This window comes from Martes martes, assembly GCF_963455335.1.
Source record: "Martes martes genome assembly, chromosome: 3".
NCBI lineage: Eukaryota > Metazoa > Chordata > Mammalia > Carnivora > Mustelidae > Martes > Martes martes.
This window is the reverse complement of record NC_137890.1, coordinates 178180332-178195152: the sequence shown is the minus strand read 5'-3', so window position 1 is coordinate 178195152 and position 14821 is coordinate 178180332. Positions and strand designations below refer to the sequence as shown.

The window sequence follows — 14821 nt, the reverse complement described above, 5'->3', positions numbered from 1 at the left end:
TCTGGGATGCTGTGCCCGGTCACCGTTCTGTCATTTGAACCAGTTAGCACACATGTCTGCCCCCAACTCCGGGGGACATTTGCATGGCACTCACCCCTTGGAAACAGCTTCGGGTAGTGCTTTCCACAGAGCACAGAGCGCGACTCTCCCCTACGACGGCTGGGATCTACAAGAGGCAGGAAACCCCATGTCAGCCGTGAGAAGCTGGAGAAATACATGACCCCTGGAATCAGCACGCCTGTGTCATGGTGCTTCCAGCCACGGACTCACACGTACTTGGTGTATGACACTGGATGAACTGCCCTCATTCAAGCAGACAAGAAATGTGTGGGTTTTGTGCAATGTCTAAATGGGGAAAGTAAATGAACATGGGGGAGGAAGGGGGAGACTGAGGAGAGAGTCCAGGAATTGGGGCAGCACGGGGACGGCTTCTATTGTTTCACTTCTTATGCTCCCAGGGATATTATTTTCACCCTGCTTTGCCCTCCTTTACTTGTGAATTAATTATATGTAACAGTGATACTGTATTCATGTTCAGAGCCATTTGAAGATAAATCTTTCCAAACACTTTCATAGCATCCCATTTTAACAAACACCAATTTCGGAGCGAGGGCAGTAGTCATTATCCTTGTTTAAAGCAAGGGGCACTTGAGATGTAATATTTTGCTCTGGGTAAAAATAAAACGCGATTTAGCTGCAGAATTGAGATCTCACTTCATGACTCCTTACTCTGTTGAAGAGGGGGGTCACAGAGCTTTGTCCTTTGGACTCACATTGTAGGGGTTCCAATGGTTCCGTCTGTGCTGGTTTCCACCTTTCAATCAAGGGGACCAGAGGAGTTTCACTTAGGGACTAAGGATCCCTTGTGACTGCCAAGAGGGCCAGGGACTTGGCTCTGACATATCTAGATGCACAGATACGTGTACCTGTCACCTCCATTTATGCCCATGTGGTCACGAGTCCTCATTTCACGTCTGATGTCTTCTCCAGCACAGGCTGTCAAGAGGCATTGCCTGCAAGCTCAAAAGTAATTTCGAAGACCCCCCTGCTGAGTCCATCAACTCGAATAAACATTCTTCTAATCAGGAAAGTGGCACTTAGAACCACTTTGCTGACAATTAGCCAGGCAGGAGTCAACAAACATTTGCGTAATAGTGACAAGATGGCTGTACTTTAAATTGATAATAACCCCATCACCAGCTGAACAGAAGTAACTACTCCCTACGTCACTTGGCCTTTGTCTGAAAAACTAACTCATTATCCATACTGTGGCCTGTGAGTGTTGAGGAACTAGCCGGACACTTATTTAGAGGGTGTTTCTGAGCCCTTGGAAAGGGGGGTTAACTTCATGTAAAATAAGGGAAGGGGCTCAGATGGGGTTCATTTGCCGCTCTGCGATGCTGACATCAATCAAAAGAAAACTCACTTCTGTAGTGGATTTTAACCTCCATTTTTGGCTTTAAGTATGTGCACAAAGATTTTGTGGATTAACTGCCCATTTGACTAATTTCTTGCAGGTGTGCTGTGGAAGATTGCATGGGGCTTAGATGGCGTGCTACCCTAGGCAGAACACCACTTGAAATGATAATTAGGATTCTGGGGGGAGTGGTTTGAATCACATGGTGAGGCCTGGAATTTTCTATGGGAATCCATCTCTGAGTTCTTAATGGAAGTCAATGGGAGGATAATTTGTTATGCAAATTTCCACCTTCCTAAGAGTTTTCTCGGGAACCTCCTAATGTGGGAGACAGAGCCCTGCTGGAGCTGCCATTTCAGCGGCTCATTGACCTCAGTTGAGCCTGGAACAAGGGCACATTTTTAGGGCTTGTTGGCTGGGGTGCTGGTCTGGGGCTACAGTAGTTACAAAGTGAGAACAAGGATTTCTCCAGGAAAGGGAAAATGCCCCTCAGAACATCTACTTTCATAATATTCACCTAAGCCCACCCTTGCATAAATGGGTGGACAGACTTTGCCACTCTCTCTGGCTCTCCACCAGCTTGAGTCCTGAGGTGTGAGGATGCTTGGGTAGTACCTCTGCTCTGGCAGATATGCCTGAGAGTTAGCAGAAAGCTGGCAATGGGATCTATGTGCCACCACCACCACCAGAACAGCTCTGAAATAACTATGCCTGATGTTTAACATTCTAAATTTTAAAAAAATTGTCACTCCATTAAAAAAATATGAACATATTGAATATTATTGGGAATTTCTAGAACAAATGAAATATAAATTATTATGATCAATGCGAACATGAGATGTTAAGACCAAATCAAAGCACAGGTAACTTTAGATAGGTTTTTCTTTCTCTCTCTCTCTTTTTTAAAGATTTATTTATTTATTTATTTGAGAGAGAGAGAGAGAGAGAGAGAGAGAGCAAGTGCAGGAGAAAGAGACAGAGGGAGAGGGAGAGAGAGAATATCTCAAGCAGACTCTCCACTAAGCTTGGGGCCTGACATGGGGATCAATTTCATGACCCTGAGATCATGATTTGAGCTGAAATCAAGAGTCAGATGCTCACCCAGGTGCCCAAGGATTGGTTTTTCTAAACCATACTCCCTGTCCTAAAGTTCTAATAATCTTCCTCTTTACCCACTTCCTTCATGACTATTCCCAGTTCAGAATTCTTGGTCCTGAAGAGTACCAGAATATGCCACCCCCTTTGGCATATGGATTATTTTGAGTTAAAGGCCAATGGAAACCAGCAGTTGCAGGAAAAGCTCTAAAAGCAGGAAAGAAAATGTATACTTATGAGGGAAATTTCAATTTACCAAAGATGTCTCCTTCTTCCTACCAGCAAGAAGAGGACTCTAAACAACTCTTATCAATGGAGAAGGGACCAACCTAAATCCTTACAACAAACTTTACTAAACAACCCTATTCATCATACTTTTCCTGGTCACCTTTTCATCACTTTCCTTCTCCACTGGGAAGCCCAGAACCCATTTGCCTTTGTTTAGCTTAAGATTGTACGTAAGCCTGAGTTCTAGTCAGCCCTTTGAGTTACTCATCACTGGGTACTCCCATGTGTATGTGCTATATACATGCTAATAAACTTCTGTTTGTTCTCTTCTTGTTCATCTGTCGTTTGTCAGTCTAATTGACAGGGCCCCAGCCAGAGAACCTTACAAAGTATTCTTTCTTACAGCCTAGATACAGGAGAAAAATGACAGAAAGTTATTATTGCTTCACAGTGCAGAAAACTCACTGTGGGGAATTACAGGAGCTGGAAGAACAGCAGAGGCATCTTTGAAGCAGGGGTAAAAGTCACACTAGGACAGCAACCACTTCCACACAAGACAATCTGGAGTGTGCTCCAACCATTTGTAGATGCTCAGATGCATCATTTAATATTTTTGCTTTAAGGGGGTTAAATTCCCTTGATTAGCAAGGATAAAAACAATATTAAATCTGTATGTTCTTAAAGCACAGGAAATGATGGAAACCTTAACTATTTGAGTCTTCAGCACTGCATTTCATTTATGCTTTCATTAATCTTTGGTCAAAGGCCTTGCAACCAGGCACTTTGTAAGCCACTGGAGACATAAACATGAGTGCAATACAGCCCTTCCCCTTGAGAAGCACTCTAGTGTGGAAGGCATATATCTGATAATAATGGCAACAAAATTCAATGAGTGCTATAACAAAGTTATGCACAGGAAGTTAAAGAGCTTTCAGTGAGGAGGTGACTAACGATTTGAATGGCTTGAAAGATGAACAGTATTTTCCAAGTGATAGGCAACGATGTTGCTGATAGGTGGAGCTGCACAAGTCAGGGGAGGAGAACTTGGCACATGTTGCGCAGAGTAAGGATTTTGATATATAGAAGTGAAATTGGCATAAAAATGCAAGGAAAAATTAAAGTCTGTGGAATAAGCAAAATAAACCACTGGCGGGCGATCTTTTCAATGGTGATACCTGAATGTATAGAGATATGCATCATTTCCTTTAGCTAGGCTATTTTGCAAGAGAATGAAAGTTAACGTGCAGAAAACAGATTGAATTGTAAATAATTCTCACCTATAGACATGCAAATAAATTCTGGCCTGGTTAGGGACTCACTCCCAACTTCCCCCAAAAGCCAGTCTTACATCCACCTGCAAGTTCATTTTAATATTCCTTATCTATCCGTTTGTCCATTCTTTGGTTATTTCTTTCAACTAGTTTTAACACCTTACTGATACCCTTTTTTAATTCATAAATTAAATACATTTTTGGACTGGTGTGCATTTTTTTAAAAAAAGATTTTGTTTATTTATTTGACAGACAAAGATCACAAGCAGGCAGAGAGGCAGGCAGAGAGAGAGGGAAGCAGGCTCCCTGCTGAGCAGAGAGCCCGACGCAGGACTTGATCCCAGGACCCTGGGATCAGACCTGAGCTGAAGGCAGAGGCCCCAACTCACTGAGCCACCTAGGCGTCCCTGGTGTGCATTTTATAGTCCTATAAAAATCATGATTTTACCTCTTTTTGAAAAGAAAAGGATTGGGTCAAATCATGAAAGCTTTTCATATGATGCTAAAGAATTTAGGCTTTGTTCTATAGACAAGCATGGGCAGTGAAGAATTTCTAGCACGAGGGTGACATTTGCATTTTGGAAAAGTCACTGACTGCAGTGTGGGGGCAGAGTTGGAGGGAGGAGAAGCTTGAGTTAGGAAGTGATTATAATGGTCACATCCATGCTCAGGTAATAGCAGTGGCTGTAGAGGGGGAGAATGGCATGGAGAACTGTATTAAGGGAGAACTGACACTGTAAAAATCAGATTCTTTGATAATAAAGGTGACTAATAGAACTGGAAAGAATTTAGAATTCTTAAGTATTAGAGATTTACCTGCTGTAGATCTGTTAGTAGGTTTCTCAAAATGCTTCGAGTCATGCGTGCCCCAGAATCATAAGCTCCCCTGGTATTTTCTGCATAGAGCTGAAAAAGAGCTAGACATACAAAGGGGGAAAGAAATCTTTAAAAGGAACACTTGCCATACGTCTTGGAAGACTATGTGCCTTGAATTCTAAGCAGTTTATTTGTAGGTATAAAGGGAACAGGAAAGGAAAGCCATATTTCTTGATTATTTGCTTGCTGGTTTGAAGACTTCCCAAATGAGGTAATTTGACAACTAATGAAAACCAATTCACATTTTAACCTCCTGATAATTCAGCACATCAGTGGTGAAGACCACGAGGTTGGTAAATGGTATTGTGAGGAGAGTCCCGGTCTTTAAAGGAATAATAACTACTTCTGTGCCTGAAAAATCCCCACACAAATAAATAGCAAGGACGACCAAGTTATGAATAATTAGAAAGAATAGATTGACACCTTGAAAACGTTCTTCATGCTGACCGTGTATCAAAGAAAAGTCACATGGCAGGGGAATAGGAATGAGTGAAGAAGATAGTGTTTTGGAGATTTGGAGGTCACTGCACTTGAGAAACTCCTCCGTAAGTTACCTCTGTATTTTGTAAGAGGGCTGTCCCCGGACAAGGCAATCAGGGCAGCAGCGGCAGGCACAAGCTTGAGCAAACCCGTTCCTGTGCTACACGGCAACAAAACACAGAGACAAGAATGGGAAAGGCAGGGTGATTCTGGGTGAAGTTGCCTTATAAAGACTATAACTATTAACAGAGACTTCTGACATCGTTTTCCAAGTTCACGTTTTCCTTCTCTTTTCTTTATTTTCTTTCTTATTTTTTTTTTTAAGTTCACATTTTTCATGGTCTGTTTTCCTATATCTAGGTTTTGGCAGACTAAAATTGAATTAAAATATTTCATCATTCATTCACTCATTCATTCATGTGCCCAACAGATATTTATTGGATGCTTTCTTGGTGCTAAGCACTGCATTGGACACTGGGGAAACAGGGATGCACCTCGTCTTCATGGAGCAAGCAATGTCACTTCCTTAGGATGCACATACCTAGAAACCAAACAAAGATACAAGCACAAAAACATGTACATAAAATATCCACAAGCTCACTTAGAGCCTAATCATCTGTTGGTCACTGACTGTGCAGATCCAAGCCTGCAAAACAATGCCTCAAAGGCAAGAAGATTGTTAGAAGCAGGGGTTGATATTAGAAATGATGGTCAAAAGCTTAATGTTGGAGGTGTTTTTTTTCTTGCAAAAAAAAAGTTGTTTTTGTTTGTTTGTTTCTGTTTGTTTTTGGCACGGGGAGGGGCAGATGGAGAGTGAGAGAGAGAATCTTAAGCAGGCTCCAAGCCCAAAGTGGGGCTCGATCTCATGATCCTGAGATTATGACGGGAGCCGAAATCAAGACTCAGATGCTTAATTGAGCCATCTAGGTGCTTCCTCAAAAGCTTAATGTTTAGCTAAGGGCACCTGGGTGGCTCAGTCAGCTAAGCCTCTGCCTTTGGTTTAGGTCATGATTCCAGGGTCCTGGGATCGAGTCTCTCATTGAGCTCCTTGCTCAACAGGGAGTCTGCTTCTCCCTCGGCTTGCCACTCCCCCTGTTTGTACACTCTCTCTCTATGACAAATAACTAAATAAAATATTTTTTAAAAAACTTAATGCTTAAGGAGTCTGAAATAATGAAAAAATAGCTTGAGAACATGTTTGTGTATTATTTGTGTGATAAAAAAATAATAAACTAGAAAAGGAAACACTAGGAATTTGCCAGATGACTAAACTGTGCTTGCCTCTGAGAGGCGGGATTTGGGGTAACATTTCTTCTTCTTTACTCTTTTCTGCACTTTCCAAATGTTTTATATTTACTATGATTTTTTAAAAATGCATTCTAAAAGATGAGCCCAACTCGGTCAAGACCACCTAAGGAAAACAGAATGAAGTGCGGCAGAAGAAGGGTAGACCCGAGAACCAGGGGAACACACAGTCACAGACACACACACACACACACACACACACACACACACACACACCATTTACTCCGTGGCATGCGTAGTTAAGCCTTTGATATGGTCTGAACTGGCTTACAGGTGCAGAGGACTGAATGTTTGGATCCCTTTGAAATTTACATGTCAAAATTCTCACCTCCAAGGTGATGGAATTTGGAGGTGGGACTTTGGGATGATTAGGTCATGTGAGTGGAACCCTCCTGAAGTGGATTACTGCTCTTCTTATAAAAGAGAACTCAGAAAAAAAAAATTTAAGTAAAAGAGAACTCAGAGAACTCCCTCACCCCTTCCACCACATGAGGACACAGCAAGAAGATAGTTCTCTGTGAATCAGGAACTTGGTCCTCATCAAACACTGAAAACGGCCGGCACCTTGACCTCAGACTTCCCAGCCTCCGGAACGGTGAGAAATAAATGTTTGTTGTTTGAGCCACCCGGTCTACAGTATTTTTGTTGCAGCCCAAACAGACTAAGACAACGGTTAGCCACTCATGCATAGGTTAATCACCCTTACTGTACCTGAGAAACAAAACAAAAACCAGTAACTGGTTATAAGAAATAAGCTACCAGGGACCCAAGAAAAAAGGTTTCTTAGTAGTTTTCTCAGTAGTTTTTTTGTATGCATAGCTAGATAACCACCTTCGCAAAAGGTGGGCATGCCTCCAGAGTGGAAAAGAGTTTGTGTGAGACAGAAGTAATGTGGATTTGTTTTTCCCTTTTTGCTATTCACGGGTCATTTGTATTAGTGAAGCTGATCAACATGTACTTCTTCATCCCCCTCCTGGATGAATAATACATTTGTGGAAAACAAAGAAGCCTTCTTATGTAACAAACCTCAAGCAAACCTTAGATGACACTAGGTGGCCAATGACCAGCGGTGACTAAACACTGTCTTGAGGCCACAGTGTGACCTTCACACCCTCACCTGTCGTACATCGTTGTGAGAAGGCTCAGAGTGGGTTCTGAAGCTCTGGGACACACCTGTCCTGGTTCGTCCACCCTGACTCTATGAAAAAGCTCCTGGAGAGCCTGAGAGAGCTGCTGCACAGGGAGCGGGCTCGCTCTCGCTTCCCAGAGGCTGCGACGGAGGAGGACTTGCTGAATCAGAGAGCTGTCCATCAAGTCCACTGTGGAAAGCAAACAGGAAATTATCTTATTTTCCGATGGGAACACAGGCTTCAAATAAAGGCTTCCAATAAAGCAAATGTCTTCTAGTGTTTAATTAAGGCTTTTTTAATAGCAGCTATTTTCTTTAAAGGGAATTAGAATATGACCACTATTTGGATGAAGAGCTCTTGTGTAGAATTCAGACCTTATTAGTAGGATAGCAGATTTGATTTTGGAAAAGCACATCTGTTAGCAAAGCCTAGTTATAACATTATTCCCAACGTCACCTCTAGGACGTTGCTTTGCAGGATGACGTTGAAAAGGGGAAAAAAGTGAGAATATTGAAAAGCAGCCTTCTAAGGAGGTTAGGGCACTGTGCTGAGAAGTGGTGAAAACAGTTTTTCGACTCTTGATTAAGTGAATTGAGCAGATTTACCTTTCGTGTTCAAATAGAGTTTTCCCTGTCCACAGCCTTGTTTCAGAAGGAATATTGTGTTAAAATGCAATTGCCTAAGTTAAAAAACCAGTGATCTTTATAAAAGTGCAGTTGCTGAATTACCAGACTCTTTGGGTCTGCCCTTGGCTCAGTGATATTTCTTTTTGTTGATCTTGGTTCCATCGATATTTTTATCTAGGGAAGGCACTTAATAAAGCGAACGTTGCTTACAAAAAATAATGGTTTATTTCTTATGGTTTTTTTTTTTTTACCACCTCCTAAAAATTTTACAAGGCAATGAATACAAGGAAGAATGAAATAGAGCTAACCCTATGGTTTCTTGCAGACAGAGGATAACAGACCAGATTAATAAACACCCACTCGCACCATCTGAGAGATGAGGACGTCAGTGGCGCCCAGAGCTGCTGGCCTTGAAAATGCTTCCGTCTGTGGAATGATAAAACCCTGCGCTTTTCTCTACTTCGTAAATCAGCCTCACAGATAAGAAATCTAGCAAGTATAATAAAATTTTTTATTTGTTCTCTGATCCTGCTTTCAAGGGGAGAGCGTACAGAAGCGAGGAGTAGGTTTTAGGTTGTGACTTTAATAAAAACCTGGCTGCAGGTGGTGGAAAGTGCAAACTGTTTTATCGTTATTCAGTCACAAAACTCATCACCCCGGCCGGCGCGCTGTACACAAGGCGTTCTTGTCCTCTGCGGCGAGCTCTGTATTACAGCGAAACAGATAATGGTGCTGTGCGTGCGTCTCCCCACAAGATTTATGTGGTGCCCTGAGATCCTGCCGCCTGGAGCTCACGGCGTGCTTTATCTCAGGCATTGGGACTTTCTTGTTTTCAGATCATTGTTTGGATATCTCTTCTGGGGAGAACTTTGAACTACTGGTTTTGGGTATTGTTAATATTCCCCGTGAGTATTATTCAAGTTCTAATGTCAGGGGTGATAAAACGTCCCAAAAGGTATATCCTCAAATTTTACCGTTAGTTCACACCCCAGGCAGGCATTCATGAGGGAGGCTTACATGAACATTTGCCACTAACTTTCTTTAATGGGAGAAATTCCCCAGGAAAATAGCAGAATTGAGGGTAAATTTTTGGTGAGCATATTCTGCCTTTTATTGATCTCTCGAATAATAAGTAAGAGTTCTACGTGAATTTGTCAAAAATCCTTTTTTTTTTTTTTTTTTAATTAAAGCCGAGAGTCTCTTCTTCAAAGGGCCCTTTTGCAGTAGGGAAAACAGAGAAAACGAGTTGCGTTGGTTGAAGAGATGGTTTTTTGCCCTTCCCTCACTTGCTTCTACTTCCTTTCCTGCCATACTCTTACCCTTAGGCACTTTGTGAAGCACAATTTGAAAATCACTGGTCTAAATAACTTATTGGGCAGAAGGCAAACTATGACAAAAATTGCAACCTTCAGGACAAAATGTCATAGGTATAACACTTCTTTCAGGTCTGATCTGGTAAATGTCATAAATCACGTCACATGAAATTTTTTTTTTAATGCAACTCAGCGCTTACTAGAAATCAATAACTTTAGCTAGGTTGAATCCCTGTTGTTTTTCATACATAGAACCCAATTTATTTCATTTTGAAGAATTTTTACTAAATAAACACTTTTACTGTATTTTATCTTATTTTCCCATGATAACAATATAGGAAAAGAAAATCATGGCATTCAACCAGATATAAATTTAGTGCAAAAAAGCAGTTCTCAGAGAATTCTTGAGATAGTTTTAAGATTTGTGGCCCAAGGATGATTCATCTGAATGTACTTTTGCATGTTCAAATAGAGGGGTAATGCCTTCAAAATGCAAATCTTGCATGGTAGAAGGAATTTTTAATTTTCATGCTTAAATCTACACGTATAGATTTTAAACTAATTTTACAATTTTATTTTGCGTCAATATTGGTATCCTGAAAAGGAAACAAACAAGAAATATCCAGAAACCAAGTAGGAAAAATTAAAAAAAAATTTAAAACCTCTTCCACAAGTTATTTTCTCTTGTTGGACAGCGAAGCTACACGTGGGTAGCACACACAGGCTGTATCCTCCCCATTCCATCATCTCTGTTACTAATAGGTAAATGCGTAGACCCAGCCTTCTGGAGCTAGCAGTCACTCTCATGGGGGTAGTTCTTGTTTTCTCTGTGAATTTTACATCATACATCAGGATCAGATTATTTCAAGTTTTTAAGGAGATTCTGTACTTACACTGGCACAGAGTTTGCACTGATCGTAATTTGAAGGCTGTTCTGTAAATGGAATTCTCAATACTGTTAAGGTCATCTGGAAAGAAAAGATGAAATATCATGGATAAAGGACCATCTCATTAGGTAAATCCCACACCGGAGAAGGGAATCCTAGAGATCATGTAGCCATGTCGTTATTTCTGCAGGTGAGGAAATCAAAGTCTAGAGCTTTCTTTCCTACCTGGGAACAAAAAATAATGGTTGCAGTGTCCTAGGCTGCAAGTGACCCTACAGGACATCCTCTGAGTCTACTAAACTTTTTATATAAAAAGGAAACCGCCTTGGGGCACCTGGGTGGCTCAGTCAGTTAAACCTCCGCCTTTGGGTCAGGTCATGATCTCAGGGTCCTGGGATTGGCCCTGCATCGGGGCTCTCTGCTCAGCAAGGAGTCTGCTTTTCTCTCTCTCTCTGCCTGCCCCTCCCCCAGAGCTTATGCGCGCTCTCTCTCTCAGATAAACAAAGAAAATATTTTTAAAAAGTGGAAACAGCCCTGTGAATCAAACAGGATAAAAAAAAAAACACAACTGTGTAGAATATAAAGTCAATTTTGTAAATATATTCTAGTCAGATGTATACACAAAAATTTATGCGTATAGGAAAATGACACAAAACTCTCCATCCATTCATTCCTTCAGCAAATATTTATTGAGCTCTTCCTATATGGTCCCAGCATGATTCCAGGCCCTTGAAACAGAGCAGTTAACAAAACAGATACAAATCCTTGCCACGTGGAGCTTAATTTCTCAGGGCAATTATCAAATGGTTCATAGAGGTTATCTCTGGTTGTTCGAATTCTTTGTATAGTTATTTTCATTCTACTTGTCGATATCACCTCAATGTGTTTATGGAGAGCGTCCATTATTTTTACGATCAGAAAAGAATTATTATTATACCTTCTTTTGAGAGTTACCACCACCAAGAACACTACAACAATGGTTAACATTTCTGAGCCCTTACCGGGTCCTGAATGTTTATCCATCCCTTTCACAGTGTGGTGAAAAAGAGAAAGCTCTAGAGTCATAACTAGTTCCTTTTCCTTTTGGGGAAATTAGTTTACTATTTGATCTTCCCTTTCTTCATCAGATAAATAGATATGTGTGCTGGAGACACGTTTGTGAGTAGAAACACAGGCAGCCCTTTAGCTCCTGCTAAGCAAGCCCTACAGCAAAACACAAACAAGGGGCTGCCCAGTGGCTTTCATCGATTCACACCCATGTGGCAGGATAATTTATGTTGATTTTCATTTCTTATTCTTGCAGAAATGGGAGAATTTAGAGGATGAAGAGGCAATTTTTCCATGTCCCTTCCTGTGTGTGTTCCAAGGTCTAAACTCTTCACTCCTTTGGAAGATTGAACAGCTTCTTTGTGTTTAAGGGGCCTCTGCAAAGTCAGCCCCCCCAGGTCTTTGTATGAAAGGCCCATCAAGGAACTAAAGCTATTCATGGAAATGGGGGTTTTACTCAATACTAATAGAGTTTCAAGGACCAAGATCAAGGGCAAATTGTTCTTCCAAAGCAGAACAGGTGCACTGGTTCAACAGAAGAAGGCTGAATGGGAGCTGGGTGGACTGAGGAAGAGGTTCTTGACATAAATACCACCGGGATCCCCCACTTTCTGTATCCACAACCTCGTCCTCTCTCCTAGCTCCTCCTCCTTGCCACATACATGCATTCTGGACTTCCCTTGCTTTGATTTCAGAGTCACTCTAGCAATGGCTGTCTCTTTCCTGAAGTGGGAGAGGGGCTGATGCTTGGAGAGGAAGTCCTGAATAGTTCAGATCAGATATTCAGTGGAGGAACCTTAAAAGGTTTTTATCATGTGTTTAAAGAATGGCTCCTTCCCCCAACTTAACTGAGTCCAAATTTCATACCAAGCCTCAAAGACTTGGTTTTGGTTTAGAAAATAATGTTTCTTGCTCTGGAGTGTTGTGGGGGAAAAGTCCTAGCTGTTATATATGTGGGTATTGAGTGCCAGGCACTGTGCACTTATGGTGCCAAACCAGGTCAGATCCGCACCTGGGGAGTTAGAGCACAGCAAAAGCTTCTCCTGGAACATTCTCTAATTCAATGATTGGTATATGACCATGAGCAGAAGATACTTACCTCGGGTGAATGTGCCTAAAAATGTCATTAAACAAGCAATCTTAAGAACCCTCCATATCCTATTTCCCTCCTTTTTTTTTTTTTGAACAGATGCAACCATATCAAAGAAGCTACAATTTGCTCTTAATCTTTTATTATTTAACATTCTCCCATGTTTTGGAAATACTTTTCAGTTTTCAGCTTGCCAGCATTAGACTATGGAGAAGTTAAAAGAAACACCTCTGCCCTCTATCTGGAGAAGGGAAAACACATCGAGAGTAGCCAGAATGGTGCAAAAATAGTTTACAAAACTGTAATGCCCAACATTTTCTTTCCTTCTGGAAACTGGCCAGTTTTTGTGCCCTGGTTCCTCTCAGATGCACCAAATGAATCCAGAGGATCAGCAAACTCGGGCTCTGCAGGTTTTCCCAGATGCTGCTGCTGGTGGAAGAGCGATTGTGTACCTGCTGTACCATCTGGCCCATGGCACTCCTGTCAAATTATGTTTTGCAGTGTCATCTGATGAAGTTATGCAGCATAACACGGCAAGCTGTGATCGAGTACAATGTGGAAAATGAATGAGCATCCCAGGTGATTCACTACCAGCTTTGCTTCCTAAAGGCTTTTTTTTTTTTTTTCCCCTTTTCTGCTGGTGGGAGAAAACTCAAGAAAGGAAGAAGTCGTTGGATGTATGAGGCCCACAATGATGCAGAAAGCAGTTTTAGATGCTTAAAGAAATAATAATCCAAGCTACATATGGTCTTGTTCATGAAAGCAATTTGACTGGGAAACATGTTTTGCTTTAAATGATTCTTATTTTGTCACTTTCTACAGATTCTGAGACTCTAATGAACAGGCTATCATCTCTGGTGGGATGATCCAAAAATAGATATTTTTGGCCAGTGATTCTCAAAGTGTGGTTCCAAGTGAGGAGCATCAGCATCGCCTGGGAACTTATTAGAAATGCATGTTCTTGGACACCTGGGTGGCTCAGTCAGTTAAGCGTCTGCTTTGGCTCAGGTCACGATCCCAGCGTCCTGGGATCCAGGCACCCTCCACACTGCATTAGGCTCCCTGCTCAGCAGGTGAGTCTGCTTCTCCCTCACTCTCCCCCTAGATCATGTTCTCTCTCTCTCAAATGAATAAATAAAATCTGTAAAAAAAAAAAAAAATCACAAGCCACTCCTGGGCTTACCCTGGCATTCAGAGGTATTGGTAGAAAGGAGAATTAGTGCCTTCATACCCAATTGTCAAATATTTATATAGTGACAGCTGTGAGACCTTTCACCCAACTTTGGGCCCGCATAGTACTGTGAACCTACCCCTGATGTTAAAATACCTACAGTGATGTCATTTTAACAGTAAACCATGAAAATATACAAAAATTAGGTAAGCTACTTTTTGTGTATTTGGATAGTAATTTAAGGTATAATTATATTGAGAACAAGTCTTCTTTTTTTTAAATTAAATTTTTTATTTATTTTCAGCGTAACAGTATTCATTGTTTTTTCACCACACCCAGAACAAGTCTTTTGCTAAGTTACTGTTGGTGCTTTCGGCAACAGACCAAATGCTCTTCCCTGTATTACAAATTTCTGTTTAGAAAAGAAAGAGAATCTTCTTTAATCACCCACTAATTTCTTTTTCTGCCAGATGCCAAATGTCTCCTGTTTTGTAACTCAGAAGTCTGAAAATACAACATCTGTGCCTCAATTTTTTGTTTACAAACTATGCTCAGAAACTTGAGAATGATACTCACCTTGTTTACCTGGGTCCATTTCAGGAATTTCTTGGAACGGCAGATGGTAAGAGGGTCCCTGCAAGAGAAAATAAACCAATATTTTAAGCAAAGGTTTTGCAGTTGGAAGGGCAAAGATGGGAGAACAAAATGACAACGAGGCAAAGTCATTTCACCTGTGGAACGATGAGTAAAAGGTGTTCAGGGAGCCTGTGTAATCTCTTGGGAGGATAAAAAAAATAAGGCTAGGTGCCTCTGACACATATATCCTCATGGGGATTTAGAGCTTTATCTCTGAAACTGAGAGCAGCTCCTGAAACTAATATGGTG

The 14821-nt window shown here is 41.3% G+C and overlaps 1 protein-coding gene across 1 annotated transcript in view; it reads right to left on the bottom strand.

Moving 5' to 3' along the window:
- DYTN (dystrotelin) overlaps positions 1-11693 on the bottom strand; it is a gene marked incomplete at both ends in the record, with an annotated part of 51117 nt that extends 39424 nt beyond the window's left edge. The window contains 6 exons of the mRNA XM_080799452.1: positions 95-166; positions 4828-4928; positions 5442-5527; positions 7790-7991; positions 10635-10709; positions 11630-11693. Of these exons, the coding sequence (XP_080655578.1) occupies positions 95-166; positions 4828-4928; positions 5442-5527; positions 7790-7991; positions 10635-10709; positions 11630-11693 (600 nt within the window). The remainder of the gene's footprint in view (positions 1-94; positions 167-4827; positions 4929-5441; positions 5528-7789; positions 7992-10634; positions 10710-11629) is intronic.
- Positions 11694-14821: the final 3128 nt, after the last annotated feature.